Genomic DNA, 22,911 nt, shown 5'->3' with positions numbered 1-22,911 from the left:
CCCCGCCGTTGGGCGAGTCTGAAACCAAAAGAGCTCCGCAATGAATTGAATAATGAAAATGAACGGAGCAGTTACATGCTCCTCACAAACGCCTGCCATTGGTCCCTGGCTTTCTGGGCTGGAAGTAAACAGTGCTTTCAATGCAACATCCACTTGTTAACCATTATCGTAAAGAAATAGCCCTGTGCGCTAAAAAATGATGTGAAAGGTCCGACTGAGTAAAGGTGTCAGGCAGAGATGACCTAGGAGTGCTATGGATACATGCGCCAAATTGTGCACAATAATTCGAGTGCACCAGGAGTAGCTACCACATATGTTACTTTTATAGTTAACCAGGACTGTGTGTATTACATACTTAAAGTAGTGCTACTTTGTTTCATTGCCGGTTAAGAGAATCCATGTGTGTGTTGCCTACTTGCAGGTTCTGCAGCAGCAGATTGAGTCTCGCAGCGTGTTGGTCAAGTCCCTTCTGAGGCAGTGTGAGGCCCTGTGTGCAGCTGGCCCACCATCCCATGCGGCAGAGGAGGGAGAGAGCGCCACCTCGCTCCAGCCACTGTTCGCCAACGATGCCCAGCGGATCCGACGTGTCGCCGCGAACCTCGAGAAGCGTTGGCACGCCCTGTGGCTCCATTCTCTAGAGTGGCAGTGCCTGCTCGAGCAGCTTCTGCAGGGTTCACGGGTGAGCTCCAGGCTATGTGGATTGCCAGTCATGGAGAAAACGTGTGTCTGCTCACAGAAAAAGAAAATCATTCACAAAATCTAGCATTGCCATTAAGCAAGGCAGGCGTCCAGGACCAAATTTGTTTGCTCATTTCACTCACAAGCGTCGGTGGATACACTGAAGTGTGTGTAAGCTCATGTGAGTGTGCTAGTAGTGTGTACAACATAATGTTAGCATGACAGCTATAAGCACTCTTATTAAAATATAGACTGCAAATGTGCAATAGCAAGTATTGAATTGGCACCCGTCTGACAATCATAGACCTTGAGAAGATCTAATGCTTAGTGTGTCCCACAACAAACACAGGCAACAATACAGCACCTCAGCAATGATGTGGCAAATAAAATGCTGTATAATCAAACTATGCAATCCAGTAGCAGTGCAACTGTTATCTTTTGAAGCTTGTTGAAATGACTGAATCGTTTCACCATTTTTGCAGTTTCATATCTTGCATATCTATTATGGAATCTTAAAGGGACCGACAACCAACTTTTGTGGTACCCGTTTTCTTGAGTGCAATGGGAAGCTTACCGGTCAAAGCTTCTAATTACGGAGTGGTAACGCGGAGAACGCCGTAAAACATTTGTAATCAGGGTTTTTCGATCTGCAGCGATTATGCAGTCTTAGGCCCGTATTCTGAAACGCTCCTTACCTCAGTGAGGGGGCCTTAACTGCTTGAGGACGCCTTATCACGTATTCTGGAACGCTCCTTACTAAGGTTCCCTCACTGAGGCCCTCCTTGGTGCTCCCTCAAGTTAAGGTAGCTCTAGGGCTACCTTCAGGCCTCCTTACCTTGCTACTTGCACTGAAAGGGCGCTTCTCCGCAGTTCTTTGTAAGCAACAGTGTGCCCGATTTCTTATTTTTGATCTATGCCTTGCACTTCTGCACAAGCTCGCTCTAATTGTATCCTCGTCGTTGTTAAAATTGCTTGCCAGGCGTGTTTTCGAGCGTGCGGCCGAACGGCTGTCAACATTTTTCGTTAAGATTGCGCAGCTCGAAGAGAACAAGGCATTTTACAGGAACAGAGAAAAAAAGAACAGACTCAAGGAATGCGAAAGGTAGGCCCCCCCCTCATCGCCCACCGTTCGTGCTGCCATCTTCCAGGAATGACAGTTCTTGTTTGGATTAGGCTAACAATGGCATTCTTCACATGCCATGCGGGCTGCTTCCACAATGAGGCAGGTGCGGTCTTCCGGGTAAGAGAAAATCACATTGGTCTTAGCAAACACAGGGGCGCAGCCGCACGCGCTACAATGTATGCCCAGGAAACCCTCCTTTCCTTTTCTGCGAATTATCTCAGCCGTTGAGATTAGTAATCCGTCGTGATACAGGCGAGTGACCTGTGCCTGAAAGCTGGCGCCTACTCTGTGGCAGCACGACTATTTTAACGCGTTGTAGAAGCAAGCCCGAACAATAACCCTTTTGACAATCTTACTGTGCGGAGTTGAGCTTGTACGTGCCTGGTTCATATGTCCAGCAAACATGATCACGGGTGAAATCGAGCTTAAGGTCAAGGAACCCGACAGAATCCTAGAAGGGCATATCACGTCTTATGACGGGCGATATACATTCTTCAAATATTCCGACCATTTGTGACAACTCAGAATGCAACTCCGAGGCATCACACTGTAATAAGACTATTAATAAATCGTGCACATATATCTGAATACATTCAGGACTTGGGTTCCTGGGAACCGCTGCTGTAAGATTTTCTCGTTTAGCAAAAAAAAAGAAAGGTAAATCCACGAAGGCGCGATGCACGACCCGATAGACGCGCCCTTGTTTTGAACGTAAACATAGTAATTTACTTGGACATAAGTACATTCGAGTCAAATTTGCACCAAAGTGAGGAGATTTCACAAGCTAACACTACTACACTAACACTACTCGGTTATGAAAATCAATCTCACCCACGTCTTCAATTCTTTAAACGATCTTTATTACTCGCTCCCACATAACAGGCCGTTGAAATGAATCAATGAACGTAATGAGCTCCAAGGTTGCTCGACCATCCTGTTTTTGTCTGCTGCAACAGGCGAAATTTAAGTAAACGGGAAAGGCTGTGCACCCATATCACGAAAAAACAGTGTACACATTGTTATTCATCCTTATGCACAAAAAATATTCCTTTATTCTTGCTTGAAAACGGACGTTTAGTCAGTAGTTCACACGTAAAGCAGTGTACACGTTTCGTTATGACTACAAAATATTCCTTATTCTTGCTTGAAAACGGACGTTTAGTCCGTATTTCACAGGTACTCTCGATCCCAGACTTGTGAAACACGCGCCTTACCTTACTGAGGCGGCCCTTAGGAAAGGAAGGTTGCAGGAAGCTTTCAGAATACGCTGGCTCCCTCAAGGAGCTCCTTAAGATAAGGAGGCATGAAGGGCTCCTCACGTAAGGTAAGGAAATGGTCTGAGGTAAGGAGCGTTTCAGAATACGGGCCTTAATATCACATACTGCAAACAGTGAGAGGTGAGCGCGATAGCGATTATATGCCAGCAGTGGTGACAAGTTAAGCCCTAAGTATGAAAAGGCAATGTTACGTTTGCAAAGCCTGCGGTGCCGCGACTACTGCTTTCTAGCCTATTAAATTATTTTACAATAGTTATAGCGTTTTTCTGGGGCTTCTTATAGAAGTACTTTGGCTGTACGCAGGTCGCTTTATCATCAAAATTGGCTAGCGCGAAAATGGACAAGGACTGAGAAGGAACACTGATGTACAGGACCTTCTCAGTCCTTGTCCATTTTCGCGCTAGCCAATTTTGAAGATTATGAACCAACTAGCCCAACAACGTATACTCTTAAGCTATATCGCTTTATCACATTTTAGTCAAGCCAAGCCAAGCTAAGCCTTCGAAAACAAAACTAGTGGTAGGATACACCAGCAGTGCTGTTCATGAAGTGGTAGCAATCCTCCACAGAACAGTAAGTCGATGGCATTTTGCGAGCAGCAGCGCAAACTCGCGTGCTACTCTTCAAAAGTCCGATACGACGAGAGCAGACGAGAGTCGAGCTACGCGGGAAATGCCGCCGGACGCCGCGCGCATGCGCCGCAGCCTCCGTTTCACTGGAAGCCACGAAAGCAGCGCCGCATCTCATGCTTTACTTCTTTTACCTTAGAAACAAACGGGAATTGACAATAGCATACATATTCAAATTTTCAGCCCTCGTTCTGGTGCGTGTAAAAGCATTAAACTACGTACAACAAAGTGCTTAAGACTGCATACGTCTGGTTCATGGCGATCGCGCTAGGCTGCGCGACATACCGGTTTTTGTTACTTTTAAACGCGATTTAAAAATATAAATCCTACTCAGATCGCGAAAAGTATTCTGGAATCTGTCACTATAGTTCACGGCCTTTTCATTTCCACCAGGATCTAATCACCCGTTCTGGCCAGTTGTCGGTCCCTTTAACTTCAGGCATGCTACAACGTTTGATGTGATGTAGGTAGTACCGTATCAACAACTTTCATGATCCTTACCATAACAGTTTTAAAAGTAAACTCCGTAATCACAGAGAGGCACAAAGTCATACTGCTGGGCTGGTTAGTCAAGCATGATAGCTTATGGCAGCGTGCATTAAAAACAAGCGAACCTACACCATGCCACGGAATACAGAATACTATTGTGTTAGTCCTTCCTGATTGGTAAATTCTGCCTGTCATTCAACTAAGCGAGTGCCCCCGGCACTACATGGGCTTTTCATTGGCCATTTCAAAATACGTTGGAGCACCCAGTGTGACGATACGGAACAAACGAAATAGTATTCTCTGGTATGGTATACGCCCCAAGGACACCACAGAAACGTAAGAATAGACAAAAAACATCAGTACTTATGTTTTTCATCTCTTGTTGTGTTTCTGTGTCGTCCTTGTTTAATGCACGCTGCCATAACCTATCGGTTACAACACGTAGTTTTTTTTGGTCTGGTGTTTCTCTCTCTCTTTCGCTTTGCTTGCTTGAACCATTCAAAAGAGAAACTTAAGTTCACTCTTGGCTGATAGGGTGAGCTGCTAGACGGTTCACCTTTTCAGTGAGGAATCGTATACCTTTAAATAACGCCTCAATAGGTTTCTTGTATTTGCTTGAGCATCGAGTTGTGACAGAAACTGGGATCGCTGACTTATTGAATCCCAGGGTCTCTGGGAGACGGGCAGTGACTGCTACTTTGGTGATGAGCCCAAGACCAAGCAGCCACGTTTGAGCTGTGAATGGGACGGCGGCAGCAGCACAGCGAGTGACAGAACCATGGAGATCGGCAACAGCAGCAACTGTGACACCAAGGAAACCCACAGCGTCGAGAATCAACCGAGCTCAGTCGTGGTGCCTGCAACTGTGCCCGTGCCACCCGTCAGACTCGAAAAGGGCGTCATGGTCGGCCAGACAAGCATCGCGGACCTCAAGTTGGCCTGCAAAGGGGGCCGGCGCTTTGAGGTGCTACACGACGTTGGGTATTCGAGCGAGAGCTCCACACAGCTCTCCAGCGAGGACTGCATCCGGATCTATAGCTACAGCCCAGAGCTGGCAGAATCTGTTTTCCACGAGTATCGGGATGGCTTGGCTAGGAACTATGTAGACGAACGTGGCACTGGCGGCAGTCCTGCTCTGTACAAGGCAGCAAATGAGGAAGAGTACGAGGAAGGGGAGTACGAGGCGTCACCGCTGATCCAGTCGAATGCCTCGAATGTCGACTTCTACAAGATGACTCTTCTCGAAGACGCACAGTCCTCAGACCATAACGGAGACGATGTCGCCGCGGGCGCTCTGGGGCAGCTGGACGACGAGTTGATGGATTTTGCAGAGCTGGAACAGCTTGGTGGCGATGCAAAGGCCTGTGCAGCAAGGTTTGTAATGCTCACTGCAATTCTCACTGACTCATTATGATTGACATTATTAATTTTAAAAGTGTTTGCCCAAGAACTGGGTGCTTCGTGACAGGAACTGTATTTGGAGCTGTGCAAGAGTTTACATGTCTGGCATTGCACAATTAGTCATCACTTCAAAAATTCGTCCATTCATACCTCACTTCCTTGGCACAGTTATCGTGATCATCATTTATTGTTTTCTGAAAAACCTCTGTTAGGGTATTACATAAAGAGGGGAGCAAGTGGCCACTAGGGAATGCAGTAGCTAGCTGTACCTGTCCGCGTACACACTGAATAAAACAGAGAAATGATTGAAGACCAATTGAGAAACGTCTGGGTGACAGAGTACATGGGGTTTAAACACTGATGACCTAGTAAAAATTTTCCACAACATATACATATTGTGGTGAAGTGCATAATTGATTACCATTTGGTAAATTGGTAAACAGTCACCAGTAAGCCAAGTAAAGAGCAAAGAAAGGTGACATATAAATTTTACGTAATAACAAGTATGAAAATTTTGATCGATGAAGTTCAACAAAAACAGCCTGCAGTGCATTCCATTCTTCTATGGCTGTAGGGAAATATGAATAATGGAAGGCATTGGTTGTATTCCGAAGGTGCTGAATGCACGTATTGCATAGTAAAAGCATTTTGTTTTGATAGTAATAAACAAAATGTACTGCTGCCAATATCTGTGCAAATTTTCAACACAAGCAAGCTTACGGTTTGTTTGGGAAGGGACATCAAGGGCGGACGTGGGTCTCTAAATTTTTGTACATTGGAGCTGTTATATGCTAGTTTCTGATTAAAAGTGCATGCATCAACAGAATGTATAGAAAAAAGTTGCGTTGACAAAATTGAATCAGAGTGTGAGGGTCGAGGGTTGGGTGAGGGGACTCTTGCAGCGAATCACACGTTTCCTGGGGTCATTCTTCCTACGACGTTTCCGTGTTCACTGAGCGGCTGTGGTACGCCCGAAGAACGACAAGCTTATGAGGATAGATGCAGAACTGAAGCAATGAGATGACGGCGACACCGCTGCTGGTTGTTTTGCCGGTGCCAACGTGACATTTTGTAGAGGCATTCATCAGGATTGGAGGGGGTTACGCTTAAAGTGACGGTGTGATGCCGTGATACCACTGTGCCACACTACTACACAGCTTTGCTGGCTGTCCATCTTCACAGAGTGGAATGCTCTGAAGCTTTTAAAATTCCGAATCAATTTTGATGAAATTTGCTGAATGTACGTATATTTGTACACTGATTTAAAATATGCAATTATTTTTTAATTACAATGTGTAGCTTTCGATATGTAAAATATTCCATGTGCCTTTCCGGGAGCAAGATTTTTCTTTAATTGTGAAAGTTACAGCGTAAATCAGCACATCACAGTAATTTGGAATGAAAACTGTATACATTAAAACAAGAGTGGGCGTTCTGAAACCATTTGAACAAGCGCCATGGTGTATGTTGAACATTCACGAGTGACTTGGCTGGCATTTCACTCATGAATGTTCAGCATGCATTTGTCCAAATGGGTTTAGAACATCTACTCTTGTTTCAATGCATACAGATCTCATTCCTATTTGTTATAATATGCCGATTTACTTTGTAACTCCCTAAGCTTAGGAAACATCTTGCTCTCAATATGGCAGACAAAATGTTTTATGTTTTCATAACTACATATTGCACTAGAAAAATAATTGCATGTTTTAAATGAGCACTAAAACATGCATAAACTCGGCAAGTGTAATCAAAATTGATCAAGAATTGTAAAAAAATTTGAAGAGTGCTGTCCCCCCTCCTCCCTCGTTGAAGCAGAGTTCCTTAGCTTACTGCTTGTAACTTCACCCCAGTGTCTGCAACGTCGACGGCAAGTCGGAGCGTGTCAGGCGCTGGCTTCAGAACTGTGAGTCAGCACCTCTGACTTCCGCTGAGGAAGAAGAGGAGGACCCGTCGGTGGCAGGAGTCACTGAGCGCCACGTGGACAGTTCGTGTGATGCCAGCGGCGAGTACACAACGAACGACGAATCCGAAGAACCCGGTGAGGAGTCTGATGGAGCTGCCTCGTCTCGGCGTTCTTCTCGTGGCAGCAGTCAGGGCCTGGACACATCACAGAGCATGTCACTTCTTAGCAAATCCGGCACTGGCTCTGTGGAGACTGTTGTTCAGGTGCGTGTGACCAGTCGCAAATCAGTCTTAGCAAGAGACTTTTGGTCCTTATAATTTTCTGCAACTGAAAACTGAATCACTAAGATAAGTTAGCCGTGGCAGCTCTGCATAACGTACTGGAAATGAACGGTGCTAAGTTGGGCTCGTTGGTACATTTGAACTTGGATACCGTCCACCCTAAGTTAATATAAGGCAAATGCTGCAAAACATTTATTCAACCGGAGTTAATTTCCTTTAAAACATCAAATATTCACTGCAGTGATGTAGCAGTCACGGTACTATAAAATGTAGAACACTTTCAATACTGAAATTGACTATACGAAACTACAGGGCAAGAGAGAGAGACACATGGACATAAATGCTTCGTTTTGCGCTGTGAATTTCAGTGTGGATTACCTAGTATTCGATACACTTCCTACATGGCTGCTCTTCATTGAGAGCATGGCGTATTAGTGTGCCTCGATGTGTGCACGCCCCCGTTACGGTGTTGCCATTCTTTGAAGAGGCTGATGCCGCCACGACGCCGTTTTCTTGCCCCGCGTCTCGCGCCTCTCATCGCAGCCGCCGTAGAGCGGTGAGACGCCGGTAAGACGCCATGGGCTCAAATATGGCAGCCACGCCGCAGTAGACGCTGCAGATATCCTCACCCTAAGGTGGACAAAACAGGCATCAAGGCACCCTAATGGCGTGTGGGCAGCACAAGAAGATCACGAAATAACTGTAGCTGGGGTTCACTGGTTTGGAATTAACCTCAGATACAGGAGGTCGGTGGTTCAAATCTAGCTGCCAGATTCAAACCCCAATTCAGTGCCCAGTAGTGTGGGGATTGTGTAATGCCTAGGGAGTGTGTTCTAACCATTTGGGCCCAACAGGGCACCTATACCCATGAACCCTGCAAGGGTTCATGGGTATAGGTACCCTGTAAGGTTGGACGATGTATTGGCCCTGTTGTGTGCAGAGCTGCATTGATGCAGACTTAGTTGAGGAAATCTAAGAGGTTCGTTACGTTCATTGAAGCCATAGCGCTGATAAGACAGGGACTACAGAAAGAGGACAGGACGTTGAGGAAGGGTCTATGTTGAGTTGAGGAAGGGTCTATGTACTTGCACAAAAGAAAAAGCATGACATACTACAAACAAAAATATAAAATAGGCATGATATGCAATCAAGTGCAGTAATCACAAAAACAAGTTAAAGCTAAAGTTAATAATGGACAGATCAATTTTCTAGTAGATGGTTGCAGAAGTAAAGACTTTACACAGAAGGAAGTTCTTTCAGGCAGTAGAAAACATTGCAAGCTCTCACTGAATGAAATAGTAAAAAAGAACACCATTATAGTATCAACCAGTCACCGCAGAAACGTCAATTCTTCTTTTTTTTTGCGAATTAACAAAATGAACAAGCATTTGTTCATGCCATGTAGGCCGGAACAAATCTCACTTTTTCAAAAAGAAGAAGAAAAAACGTGGGTGCAGTTTTCTGAGCCAAAATTGTTACATATCATACTGCATGATGCACCATGCACTTATGGGTATGTTATATTGCAACACATAAATATAATTGAATTGCAAAAATGCTGCAAGCACTATCGAAACCTTTGAAACAGCTTCAAGACCAATGATTTTAAAACTGAGTGCACTTATTGCATCTGTAGCAAATATCTTGGCCAGATCATTTATAGGCCTTGACTTCGTGGCACTTGTAAGGCAAAAACAGCACACACTTTACGAAGAGGACAGAAGGAACATGAAGCACAGGCGCTGACTAGCAAGTGGAGTTTATTGTTAATACACTGCAATAAATATACAGCAGGTATCAACAACGAAAAAAGGAGTAACAAAATGAACAAGGCCTCATAGATGCACATTCGGCTAAACACATTGGAGTAGATACACATTTGGATACACATTTGGATAGATAGATCGGCTAAAACTTGCACTCGGTTATCGCTCGGTGCAAGCCGCACCATCAGGTACTGGAACCTGACTCGCCACAGTGGTCTAGTGGTTATGGTGCTCGACTGCTGACCCAAAGGTCGCGGGATCAAATCCCGGCCATGGGGGTCGCATTTTTAATGGAGGTGAAAATGCTCGAGGCTCGTGTACTTAGATTTAGCTGCACATTAAAGAACTCCAGGTGGTCGAAATTTCCAGAGCCCTCCACTACGGCATCCCTCATAATCACATTGTGGTTCTGGGACGCTAAACACCAACAGTTATTGTTATATGAAGCTTAGTATCTTATTGAGGCATCTAATGAGACTGCATTCACGTCTATTCTAGAACTGATGCTGGCAGCAGCGATTACATTGGAATGTACGATGACATGTGTATAACAGCCTACGTGTTTCACCATGGGACAGATTTTCTGTGCCTGATTACTGTTCCCGTCACTATCTAACTGACTGGGCATGTTGGTTCAGCATATTTTGAAGTGCTCCATGTGTGTCTGTATGACACTCCTCTTTCTGGTGTCATTGTCGCACTTTATACTTAAAAATTTTGCTTCACTAGGCATGCCTTGGCTGTTGAAATATTCACTGTCACAACAACGTCACAATAAGAGCAGCAACTTCGCTAATGAAGACATGTAATTTGGTAACACGGCACTACTTAATATTCCTGGCTAACCTCCATTGAATGGCTGTTGGCGGCAGGTTGGCTCGGCTCTCTCCGAAGGTGACGCAGCCGCGCCAAGGGTTGTCTTGCGCCAGGGCCTGCGCAAGAAACGCTCGCGTGAGCGTCCCTGGAGTGTGATCGAGCTGGGTCCGTCTGGAGCTCTGCAGCTGTGCCCACACTCGACGTCCGAGACTGCTCTCAACTTGCTCTCATCTTCATCGACCGTAAAGGCACAGAGGTACACTTCTTGTTTGTTTGTATGTTTGTAGTTGGGAGAAACATGTTTTATTGCAATTATGTGGGCATTCCAAGTGCATTCTTGCCATCACTGTGAGGTTCCGCATATAGTCCAAATTGATAACCTCGCCCTGTGTGTCGTAGCTTCTATGCTTGAGTGAAAGCCTACGAGGCCAGCCAACGATTGTGGCTCAAGAAGAGAGGATACGCGCCGGCCGTCTTTCGTTACACGTGGTAGTCCCAGAGTGTGGGCTGCGTCACTCCGACAGGAACTGCCTACTTTGATTGACCGGCAGATGGCTTATACCTTCGTGCTTGCTGTGTAGATTGCATTGAAGCGATAGACAGCACGAAGGTCACTTTGCTCGCTGCAGTGGCCGCGTATTCTTACGCCAGCATTTTGTTGGGTTACCCCATATCGAATGCTAAATGAGTTAGCTGCTAGCCTTACTTCGTATGAAATTCCAGTTTTTTGCTATTGCATGCATTACTTCACCATTGCGGCGAAACTGTGGCATTTTTTGTTTGTGTTGTTGTGCGGCTGCGAATAGGGATACGAGATGCAATACTAGAAGCAGCAGTCATACATTCTCCTTAAAATGACCACACTGCACTCTTGATGCCTTCTCTGCAAGTACACGAATGTCTTTTTTTCATCCGTAAGTATGATAATGTGGGTGCCACAGCGTTGACTGTATCACTTTCTAATAACAAGAAAAGCTTGCAAATGTAAGAAGAGAGAGGAAGAACGCCAGACTAGTACTATAGCATGATTGAGATCTGCAAATGAAGCAGGATGAATGAAGATTACTCAACTGCTTCACGGTTTAGGTGCCTCTTCTGTGTCTGAATTCTAATTTTTGAGTTGTCACAACATTGTGCTTAGCACTTGGCGTCGGTTGCTCTTGCTGCCATGCATTCGAAGCAAAGCTGACAGTGGCAAGTGGTGGTGGGCAACAAAAGAACATTCATTTCTGAAAAAGATTATTTCAAGATTTTCTGCAAAGAAGTGGCCAGTAAATGTTGGCCATGCAGTGCCATATGCATACAACGCCACACTGCATGGGCATCATTTAGACACAATTTGCAGAAGGGGTGATTGTGTTCGTGCTTGCGTTGATGCTGTAAAACAAGTTTCCCTGTCTTTATAAAAATTACAGCTTTTATCCTTTGCCGTTACGGCCAGGCAAGTCATACCTGTTCTCTTGCATGTTTCTCTTGTGCATAGCCGGCCACGCACAAGCTCGGTTGGTGTTCAGAAAGACCCCTCGTCGCCTGACCGCCGACTGCAAAGGTCTCGTGGCCTGCGGGGATTGCGCTCTGGCTCGAGCTCCGAGGCCCTGTCAGGCTCTTCGTCGGCTCACAAGCGGCAGAAAAGTGGTGACGATGGTGAACGCCGCCCAAGACGCGCCTCCACCCTTTCTTCAACAGGCACCACCGGCTCTCTGCAGAACGCGTCTTCATCTTCCGGCACAGAGAACTACCAGGTATAATAGTATTCATAAACATGGCCTCTGTTGAAGGTCTCCAGTTTAGATCACTTCACTCTTTGGCATTGGTGCAGGTTGTGCACTAGCAGCAAGGCAAGCATATGAAGCCTGATATACATGTGAAGCCCTTTGGCATGACCATAGGTCGGCAAACTCACTCATGAGTCGACTCATTCAGACTCACATAAGGCCATGAGTCTGAGTGAGTCCGGGTGAGTAATATTTTGGTCAGTTTGAGTCCAAGTGAGTCCGGCTGAGGAAAATTTAAAGAGTTTGAGTACAAGAGAGTCCGGTTGAGGAAAATATTGGTGAGTCTGAGTCCGAGTGAGCTCTCAGCAGAAAATCAGTGGCGTACCAACTTGTTCGCGAGCAGTGGGACAAGCAGCCGCCCCGCTCCATCGGCCGTATGTATATATATATATATATATATACATTGTGGAGATAGGTTTTGCACAAGGCTTACCCTACGAGGCGACCGGGAAGGGACGCAACGTTCTCCACTGCGGCAGCGAACAAAGACGCTACGGCCGGGTCTGTTGACTCTCTGGCACGGCGCAGAAAAGGCATTCGAGGCAGCATGTCAACAAACACAGTGCGAAAATCACTGTATTGCAGGCCGTCAGGGTAACTCCGCCACACCGATCGTGTACACTTGCCTGCGGTGCCACGGTTGCCACACAAAGGGGGAACTGCCGAAGCGCGCAAACGAGAAGTCACCTGCAATGGCAGAGTGTGACTACCTCGTTGCAGGTGTGCGAGCATCTGACGTGGTGAGCCAGCGCCAGACAGAAGCGAGCTCATGGGAGAGGGTGTTGTCACTGGCGGCCAATGAGGACCAGTGAAGTGCAGCGACATAGGCTAGCGCAGTAAGCCGCAAGCAGTGTGCAGACATGTCCGGACACGTGGTGCCGTGCGGGGAAGACCGATGCATGGCTCACACCAGGCAAGAAGGCCTGGCGGCGTAGCCACGGTAGCCCTACCGCTGATTAACGGCGGTTCCCGGCGCTCGAACCGCGCGGGGCCAGCACACGCACTAGCTGGGGAACGAGGCGCCAAAGGGGAGGGCGCACTCGATTCCCACAATATATATGGAGAGAGAGAGAGAAAGAACTAGAGAACTTCTTCAGTCACACTCGGTTTGATGTGATTTTTGATATACAATGAGAATTTGCTTAGCTATGTTTCGTAACATTATAGAAGAAGTACAGTCAGTTTTATGTAGCATACACTGGAACAACCATACATATGCTATGCGTACGTTATGCTTGTAATACACTCAAACCTCGTTATAAAAAAGTCTCATCTGACATGGAAATAAGTCTGTTATATCCAAAATTTCGTTATAAACATATATTTGTAGCACTGTATCTATGACAAGACTGTTCTTCATTTACTTCGTTATAACCGATAATTCATTATATCCGTGTTCGTTATATCGAGGTTTGAGTGTAGTATTACAAGCCACACTTTTTATGCATCAACCACACAACTTTTATGCATGGAAAACAATTATGTCCATGGCGGTCTTCCCAATATTCTATTTGTATCCTTCAATGACATTTCGTTAATGTCTAAAAGCTTCTCACTAATACCGTACTTACTCGAATCTAGGCCGCCCTCGATTGCAGGCTAACCCCCAAATTCGCAAGGCCAGAAAAAAAAAAAAAAATTACTTCTTATGCAGGCCAAATGCAAACCATTGCTTCTAAAGCACAGTTGGTGCAGGTGTTTCGCGAGCATGTGTATAAGGCACAACTACACTGCATGATCGCTTCCAGAAAACTGACCAACACCGCGCTCGCGCTGCTCGCGCCTCTGCCACCTCCGCGTCACGCAACAGGAGGAGCGCGTGGCATTTGCCGGCGCCATAATCACGTGACCTGATCTACCTTTGCCTGTCTTTGCCGGCGTGAAATCTCGACGACCCTCGCTGCATGAAGGTGGGACTGCGAGATTTCGGAACAATGGACAGTACGAAGCAGACGACGTGGTCGGCCTGAGTAGCCATGGGGACCACCACTCTGCCACTGAGCCTGAGCGACCTCGTCACCATGCAGCTACCGTAGGATGTCGTGAAAATGAGCCTCAGACGCGCATGCAGAGCCGTCTGCATACAGTAGCCTGAGATCAGCGCATGGTGAGCTGCCATGCCGCTAGTGTGGCTGGGCCTTTAGGTGGGTGGCGGCTGCGGTCAAGTCATGGTACTCGAATCTAAGCCGACCCTGCCCCGCTTTCGCACATCGTTTTTTCGAAAAAAACATTGGCTTAAATTCGAGCAAATACGGTCATTGCATTTATAATGTGGGAAGCAATGAGCGCACCTTTACTTTTCTATAATTAATACTGCACTTTCTTGCGCATATTCATGTTCGCGTATATTATATTTTGCTTTGTTTGCTCTTAGTCAAAATAGCCTTTCTAGTATATTATTATTATTATTATTATTATTATTATTTGTATTATTGTTGTTGTTGTTAACTTTATATTACCGTTATTTTTAACTTGTCAAACACAAGTTTATCTTCAAATCTAAGAATTTGTGGTATTAGAGGTTACATTCTTTATACTGAATGTCTTTACATTTGCGATGTTGCTTGGAGCCTTCCAGCCCCTCCAAGTAAATACGCCTATGCTAAATTTTCTGGCTCATGCACACCACACTTGCTCGCAACGCAATGCAACAAATGACGCGAAAATGATCAGTCTCGTATTGACCACTTATGCACTACTGCCTAAAAAATAAGAAAACACACTATATTCCACGCAGCATATTTTTGACCATTGGTTCTTGATCATTCGTCAAATTTTTCGGTCTGCCATAAAATTGCCTGCTTGTTACGGGACGTCACAAATATGTGAAATCTCACGGTGTTAAAATGACATATGCACATTAAGCATCACATTATTATGTTTAACTGTAGCTAAACCTTTTCGGAATAGCCAGAAAGTGTCTTATTCTGAACGCAATTCAGGAAGGCCGCCCGCCGCTCACACAGGCAGAGGCTAAGTATAGCGGCGGGCGACATGAATTCACACGAGTATGATGAATACTTTCCCTTGCAGTACAAGGATGTTAAGCTGTTTCTGCGCGTGTACAATTCTGTGCACGCAGATTTGCTGAGAGAGGCGGAGAGAGACAGTGCTGGTCGTGTGTGCTTCTTTGCCATCCGAGTTGTATTTTGCGCTGTACAAGTCAGTTAAAGATGAATCAAGGCCAACTAGCCCGGCGGTCAATTCAGGCTCCTTAGTTCAGAAAACAGTGGGTCTTGACGATCTTCCTGGTCCGGTAGAAGGAGTTGCGGGGCAAGCTTGAAAGCTGGGCGCCCACCTTGCCCCCCCCCCCTTCCCGGTAGATATGCCTATGCACAAAATATATTTATTGAGTGAGTCTGAGTGAGCTCCACCTTCTATTGCCAACCTAAGGTCATATCTACTGGTCTCTCATCTTCAGCATTACTATGAGTCTTTTATCGGCCTACATATATCAACACATGAACGTTCGTGTGCCACCTCAATATTTATTGATCCAAAACCTGAGCTAAAGGGGGGGGGGTGATATGACATCCCCCGCAAACTCTTTTGCAGGAAGTTCTTGGTAAAGATATCTCGTGTGAGTTGATTGTTTCATAAATATGACCTTACTAGATTGAAACCACTTATATAATATGTATTTGAAGGCACAAGATCAAAAGGCGTAGCGTAGAGCACCAATTATGTGAGATATTGGTGTTAAAGAGCATTGGCACGATGATTGAAAAAACTCATTTTACACTAACGGTCTCACGAGTCAAATCACTCAAGCTCACTCAGACTCGGGTCAAGCCGTGAGTCTGAGTCCGAGTGAGTCTAGTTGAGAAAAAGTTTAGTAGTCTGAGTGAGTCCAGTTGAGGAAAGTCTTGGTGAGTCTGAGTCCGAGTGAGCCCTCAAAGCAAAATATATTTCTTGGGTGAGCTTCAATTTTTTTTGCCGACCTATGGGCATGACACATGCAACACACCAGACAGGCTTTTTTTGTTTGTTTGTGTGCCTAGTTTAGGCAGTGTGATATTGTATAGTCACTAAATTGAGCAATTAGTCCACCAGAATGTGCTGCGATGGCCAAATTGCAAGTAGCCAGCTGTAGTCTTAATAAATGACAGCACTCTGTGGCTGAATGAAAATTGAACAGGCAGAACGCTGCAGCTTGCAATTACCCGTGTTTTCAAACAAGCCTCGACTCGAAGTTTGTCCTTCACTTGACAGAGTTGAGCACAGCGCCGCTGCTCGATTGAAAATGACGCCATGCTTCTCTAGAACTGCTGCAGTTTACGGATGATGCGCAGGGACTTGTTCTGCCTAGAGGTGGCACTCCTGTTGACTTTCTCAAGTTGAGGAGGAGTGTTGGGTGAAGGGGCGGGGAGTGAGTATGGTGAACTCTGGGTTGACAAACCTTGAGGAGCCTCAAGAAAGTGAAATGCCTCAGCTCTGTTGTTTGGCCACATGACATTCAGTCGTTGGATATAATTTTCAGACCCTCTTGACTCTCTGGTTTGTGCCACTGTCTGCAGGACTGCCTTCCATACAGCAGCGCCAAGAGCCACCTGTTCTCACGAGCACCCACCTTGGCCCACGTAGAGGAGCAGAGCTCAGTCTCGGACCAGGTGTGGGACGATTACCAGGTGAGTCACGCTCTGGGGCAGGGACACCTTGCATGAAACACTCAGCTTTTAAAAGCTTGCGATTTAATTCAGTTGAAATCCTTCAGGCATACTGTGCTTGTACGCCTAACCTTTCATACAAGGTCCTGTTTCCTGATAAGGTTGAAACAGTGGTCACTTTAATGGCATTCAGGTTGAGGGCAGACCATACTGTACGTGTGCCAGCTGTGCAGCTCTGAAAGGCTACCAGTCCTATTCAACTGCATCTGCAAAAACATTTGTTTTCGGGCAGCACTGGCATAACATCTTTCTTCGTCTTTATACAGTAGAACCCCGCTGTTACGTTCCTTTCTGATGCGTTTTTCCGGCTGTTACGTCGTTTTTCACCGGTCCCGGCACAGCTCCCATAGGATACAATGTATTGGGAACCCCGCTGTTACGTCGTAACTGTAGAACCGTTCCCGTACGATACGTCGCGAAGTGCGCTCCGAGCCGACCGAGTGACTACCGAAGAGAGCGGCCATGGTGACTTTTCACGCAGCTTGGCCTCGTTTAATCGTAACATTAGCCGCGTGAGAGGCGCAAGCGACAGGTACTTCGGTTGACGCAAACAAAAGCATAGCCTTTGGGATCAGTATTGCAAACATGGCGTGTATGACGAAATTGCTCGCGAAAGCAAGGCCTTCGAGATTGGCAATTACTTTTGACAAAAAGCATGACCTTTGAGATTTGTATTGCAAAGGTGGCGTCTGTTACGTAATTGCTTGTGAAAGCAAGGCCTTCGTGATTGGCATTTACTTCTGCAATCGCGTTGGCGTAGACTCATCATCATCGTTATTTGTCGGAGGAGTTCGGGCAGTTTGGGCTGGTTGGAGTTTACGTGGTCGTTGCGCGCGGTTCGCAGTCGGACTCGCCGTGCTGGTGCTTAGTTCTTCCGCGCCTACAGCTCTTGGGGCTAAAAAAAAATCGCATACGTTGATAACATTTCTGTGGATGACGCCATCCTAAAGCTCCGCGTTTCTATCCGTCGACTAGATCATGGCTGAGTGCGCCAATGTGTGCACCAGTGACGAAATTTAGGAATTGGTGGAGCCGCTTTCGAGGGTAATTCTACTTTCACAAGGCGTTCGACCGTTTACTACAAGCGACGGTGGTCCGACACTATGCCAATGGTCCTACAGTATCGCTTGGAGACTCCGACGCCACCAGCGACAATCTCGCGAAGGTATCGCCATAAGTGATCGCTCGTCGGGTGTCGGCCGTGGTGGTGCTAGATTTATGAAAAGGATGTGAGACTGCAGGTGCTCGAAAAAATTTTCGTGCTGCTCGGACATGAGTAAAAGCACCAGGCAACGTTGCACGGTTTTTTCACCTGTAAACATTGAAATAAAATTCTGTACCATGTAGTGAAGAGTACGAGACGACGACGAAGCAGCCAAGAAAGCAAGCCACATCGTGAGTGGTAGCCACGCGACCCGAGCTTGCGCTTGCTTGGATTTTGGACCCTCGACGTTCCTCGACGTTCCTCATCGTTCCTTCACGTTTGTACGTGAATAAACCACGTGACATTTGGTGGAGGTACGTGGGTTTCCCCTACGACCCTGGATCTTCGCTCCCGTAAGCTTCCCCCCCTTCGTGATACCAACATGGCCACCGAGACTCCTTCCCAGCCTGGCCCTTCGGCTGTCCACGTCACTTGTGGCGCCGTGTATCCTCAGCGGGATCCCCCCATCTTCTCGGGCTCCGGTGAATCGGACGTGGACGAATGGCTGTCGAGGTATGACAAAGTCGGCGCCAGCAACAGATGGGACGATCCAATGAAGCTTGGGTATGTGCAATTCTACCTTGCCGACATAGCCCAACTGTGGTATCACAACCACGAGGCTGAGCTTCCATCTTGGTCAGCTTTCAAGACTGCTATCAAGGACGTCTTTGGACGGCCTGCGGCTCGCAAGCTTCTCGCCGAGCAGCGCTTGCGTCAGCGTGCACAACAACCGGGTGAGACCTACACGGGTTACATCGAGGATGTCCTCCATCTGTGCACCCGCGTCGACCCCGCTATGCCTGAGGAGGCCAAAATCAACCACATCTTGAAGGGCATCGAGGACGGCGCCTTCCAGCTGCTGCTCGCGCGGAATCCCACCACAGTCGCTGCGCTAGTTTCTCTCTGTCAGAGTTTCGACGAATTGCGCAGGCAGCGCGCGATCGCCCGTCAGGCCCTCCCGACCCCCGACACGCTCTCCAGCTTGCAGCTAGCTGTCCCTCCGGCCACTCAGCCGACTCTCCAGCCCACGATCAAAGACTTCATCCGTGAAGAAGTCGCACGCCAGCTGTCCTTACTGCCGCTCACTCACGAGCCGGCGCATCCTCTGGCTCCGGGCATTCAACAAGCCATTCGGACGCAAGTTGCTGAGGCTCTCCCACCCATGTTCCAACAACCGCCCGTCACTGCGCCGCTTACCTACGCCGCCGTTGCTGCGCGGCCCCCTCAACAGCCTATGCCCTCTGCTCCACCTCGACCACTGATGCCGTCCCATGCCTTGGCGACCACCGCGTATCACCAATCTATGCCTTACGCTCCACCTCGGCCACTTACGCCGCCCCGTGTCTTGCCAACATCCGCGTATGCTTCGTCGCCGCCCATCCCAAACCCCTCGGCTCCGTCTTTCCGCCGCTCCGACGCGTGGCGAACCCCGGACAATCGGCCCATCTGTTTCTCCTGTGGCCTCGCCGGCCACGTCGCTCGCCATTGTCGCCTGGTTCCTCCAACATTCGACGCCGTGGGCATGCCAGTTGCGTCGTCGTCCAGGTCGCCCCCAAACTACGCCCCTCCTCACTTCGACGCCGACGGCAGGCCGGTCGCGTCGTCGTCCCGGTCGCCACCGGAGTATGCCCGTGATCAACGACCCAACGACAACCACCGGTCACCGTCCCCTCGACGACGCTCCCTGTCACCTATGCGTCGCCGACCTGCTGCGCAAGAGGGTAACTGATCGCTGCAGTTCCGGAGGCAAGAACTGCATGCGAAGCGAACTGCCCAAGGCCTCCGTCTTTTTCGCCGCAAAACGTTATCGACGTCAATGTTGAAGGGACCACGGCCCAAGCGCTAATTGATACCGGGGCCGCCGTTTCCGTAATCTGCGAGAGCCTCTGCCGCCAGTTAAAAAAAGTGACCACGTCGCTCTCAGGACTCATGCTCCGCACTGCGAACTCGCAGTTCATAGCACCTTCAGCCGTGTGCACCGCGCGCGTTAATATTCAAGGCGAACTTTACGTCATTGAGTTTTTCGTGCTGCCGTCCTGCTCTCACGACGTTATCCTCGGCTGGGACTTCCTTTCACGTCATCGCGCCATCATAGATTGCGCCCGAGCAGAAGTCGCCCTTACGCCGCTGCAATCTTCTGTTTCGGGGCCTACCATATCTGACGCATGTAAACTTGTCATTGCTGCCGACGCTGACGTAGCCCCAAACACGTCCACCCTTGTCGCCTTGACTTGTCCGGCCGCTCCTGACGGCGCTGTCCTGTTCGCCCCGTCAGAGCTGTTTCTCCGCCGCCACGCCCTACGACTGCCGTTTGCCGTACTCACCGTCGAATCCGGCGCTACCATCATGCCGATTGCCAACTTGCGCACCTCGCCCGTTCGTCTACTTCGCGGGGAATGTTTGGGAAGCATACATGCCGTTGACCTGCTTCGCTTTCTGGAGTTCGCTGAAGCCCCACTTCACCACCAGCTGAATGCCATGACAGCCCCTGTTGCGGCACCTCCGAAGTCAGACATTTTTCACCCTTCTGTGTCCCCGGATCTATCATTGGACCATCGACGCGAACTATTGGCCCTTCTAGAAGAGTTCCGCTCATCCTTCGACTGCGGTCAGCCATCTCTGGGTCGCACAACGAGCGTCACGCACCACATCGACACCGGTGGTCATGCCCCTTTACGCCAACGACCATATCGCGTTTCGGCGGAAGAGCGCCGTGTTATCAATGAACAAGTCGATGATATGCTCACGCGCGGAGTCATTCAGCCATCTGAGAGCCCCTGGTCGTCCCCTGTCGTGCTTGTGCGCAAAAAGGATGGCTCTATCAGATTCTGCGTCGACTACCGCCGCCTGAATAAGATAACTCGGAAGGATGTATACCCATTGCCACGCATCGACGATGCCCTCGATTGCTTGCAAGGAGCAGAATATTTCTCGTCCTTGGATTTACGATCGGGCTATTGGCAAGTTCCACTCGCTGACCCTGACCGCCCGAAGACTGCGTTCGTTACTCCCGATGGGCTTTATGAGTTCAAGGTGATGCCCTTCGGACTCTGCAACGCCCCAGCTACCTTCGAACGAATGATGGATAACATCCTTCGTGGCCACAAGTGGAATACCTGCCTGTGCTACCTTGACGACATTGTTGTATTTTCCCGCGATTTTCCGACTCATCTTGTTCGTCTTCGCGCTATTCTCACGTGCCTCGCCTCTGCTGGCCTTCAACTTAACATCAAGAAGTGCCATTTTGCTGCGCGCCAACTCACCATACTAGGTCACGTCGTCTGCAAGGAAGGCGTTCTTCCGGATCCCGCTAAACTTCGTGCCGTGGCCGAGTACCCCAAGCCCAATTCCATCAAGACGCTCCGAAGCTTTATTGGGCTGTGCTCATATTTTCGTCGATTTGTGCGCGACTTCGCTTCTATCATCGCACCTCTTACCAACCTACTGACAGCCTCTAACGGCCTGTCGGCTTGGTCACCAGAGTGCGATGAAGCTTTCATGACGCTACGGCGCTTATTAACGTCACCTCCGATACTCCGTCACTTTGACCCTAATGCGCCTACGGAGGTCCATACTGACGCCAGCGGTGTCGGTCTTGGTGCTGTACTGGCTCAACGGAAACCAGGATACGACGAGTACGTTGTTGCTTACGCGAGTCGAACCCTGAAGAAAGCGGAGTGCAACTACTCAGTCACTGAAAAAGAGTGCCTCGCCATAATCTGGGCTTTGACCAAGTTCCGTCCGTACCTTTATGGCCGCCCCTTCAAAGTAGTCACGGACCATCACGCGCTCTGTTGGCTCTCATCTCTGAAAGATCCTTCAGGCCGCCTCGGTCGTTGGGCGCTTCGGCTGCAGGAATACGACATTCGTGTTGTGTACAGATCCGGCCGGAAGCACTCGGACGCTGATGCGCTATCCCGCTCACCGTTACCGCCTGACACAGCTTCGCCGTCAGCCACGTCAGCTGTCTTGACGCCCCTTGACTTCGCAGACATGCCGTCGGAGCAACGCAAGGATGCGTGGATCTCCGAACTCGTCGACTTTCTGACTGGTTCATTGGGTCATCCAGCGTCAAGAACTCTCCGTCGTCAAGCCACGCATTTCGCACTCCGCGACGGCCTCCTCTATCGGCGTAATTACGCACCTGACGGTCGGAGGTGGTTGCTAGTGATCCCGCGCCACATGCGCACAGAAGTCTGCACTGCTTTTCACAACGACCTGCAAAGCGCTCACGCTGGCGCTCTGAAGACTTACAACCGCTTGCGTCAGCGATACTACTGGCGCGGCATGTACACGTTCGTGCGCAAGTACGTACGTGCTTGTACTGCTTGTCAGCAGCGTAAAGCTCCACCTCAACGCCCAGCCGGTCCACTTCAGCCTCTACCTTGTCCGGGACGTCCATTCGACCGCGTCGGCATCGACTTATATGGCCCGCTTCCCCCGACTTCCTCTGGGAATCGGTGGATCATTGTTGGCGTGGACCACCTCACCCGTTACGCAGAGACTGCAGCACTTCCAACGGCTACCGCAAGAGAGGTTGCGTTTTTTATCTTACGCAACTTTGTCCTTCGCCACGGTGCTCCCCGTGAACTTTTGAGCGACAGAGGGCGTGTTTTCCTGTCTGACGCTATTCAGGCCTTGCTCGTCCAGTGCAACATCGTTCATCGAATGACCACCGCATGTCATCCGCAGACGAATGGCCTCACGGAACGATTTAATCGCACACTCGGTGATATGTTGACAATGTACACGGCATCAGACCAGACCAACTGGGACACCGTCCTGCCGTTCGTCACGTACGCGTACAACACCGCAACGCACGCGACCACCGGTTTCTCACCTTTCTTTCTTTTATACGGACGCGACCCGTCCTGCACGCTGGACACTATGCTTCCCTAT

General features: G+C 48.5%; 1 protein-coding gene across 3 annotated transcripts in view; it reads left to right on the top strand.

Annotated features, from left to right (window-relative positions):
• Positions 1 to 22,911, top strand: part of LOC119374082 (uncharacterized) — a 471,916-nt gene that overhangs the window by 382,880 nt on the left and 66,125 nt on the right. For all 3 annotated transcript variants that reach the window (XM_037644139.2, XM_037644141.2, XM_037644140.2), the window contains 6 exons: positions 422 to 679; positions 4,864 to 5,570; positions 7,451 to 7,766; positions 10,423 to 10,622; positions 11,850 to 12,108; positions 16,659 to 16,769. In XM_037644139.2, coding sequence (XP_037500067.1) covers positions 422 to 679; positions 4,864 to 5,570; positions 7,451 to 7,766; positions 10,423 to 10,622; positions 11,850 to 12,108; positions 16,659 to 16,769 — 1,851 coding nt within the window. The remainder of the gene's footprint in view (positions 1 to 421; positions 680 to 4,863; positions 5,571 to 7,450; positions 7,767 to 10,422; positions 10,623 to 11,849; positions 12,109 to 16,658; positions 16,770 to 22,911) is intronic.

This window comes from Rhipicephalus sanguineus, chromosome 11 (assembly GCF_013339695.2).
Source record: "Rhipicephalus sanguineus isolate Rsan-2018 chromosome 11, BIME_Rsan_1.4, whole genome shotgun sequence".
NCBI lineage: Eukaryota > Metazoa > Arthropoda > Arachnida > Ixodida > Ixodidae > Rhipicephalus > Rhipicephalus sanguineus.
Note: the sequence above shows the minus strand (reverse complement) of the source record. Positions and strands in the feature narration are given on the sequence as shown.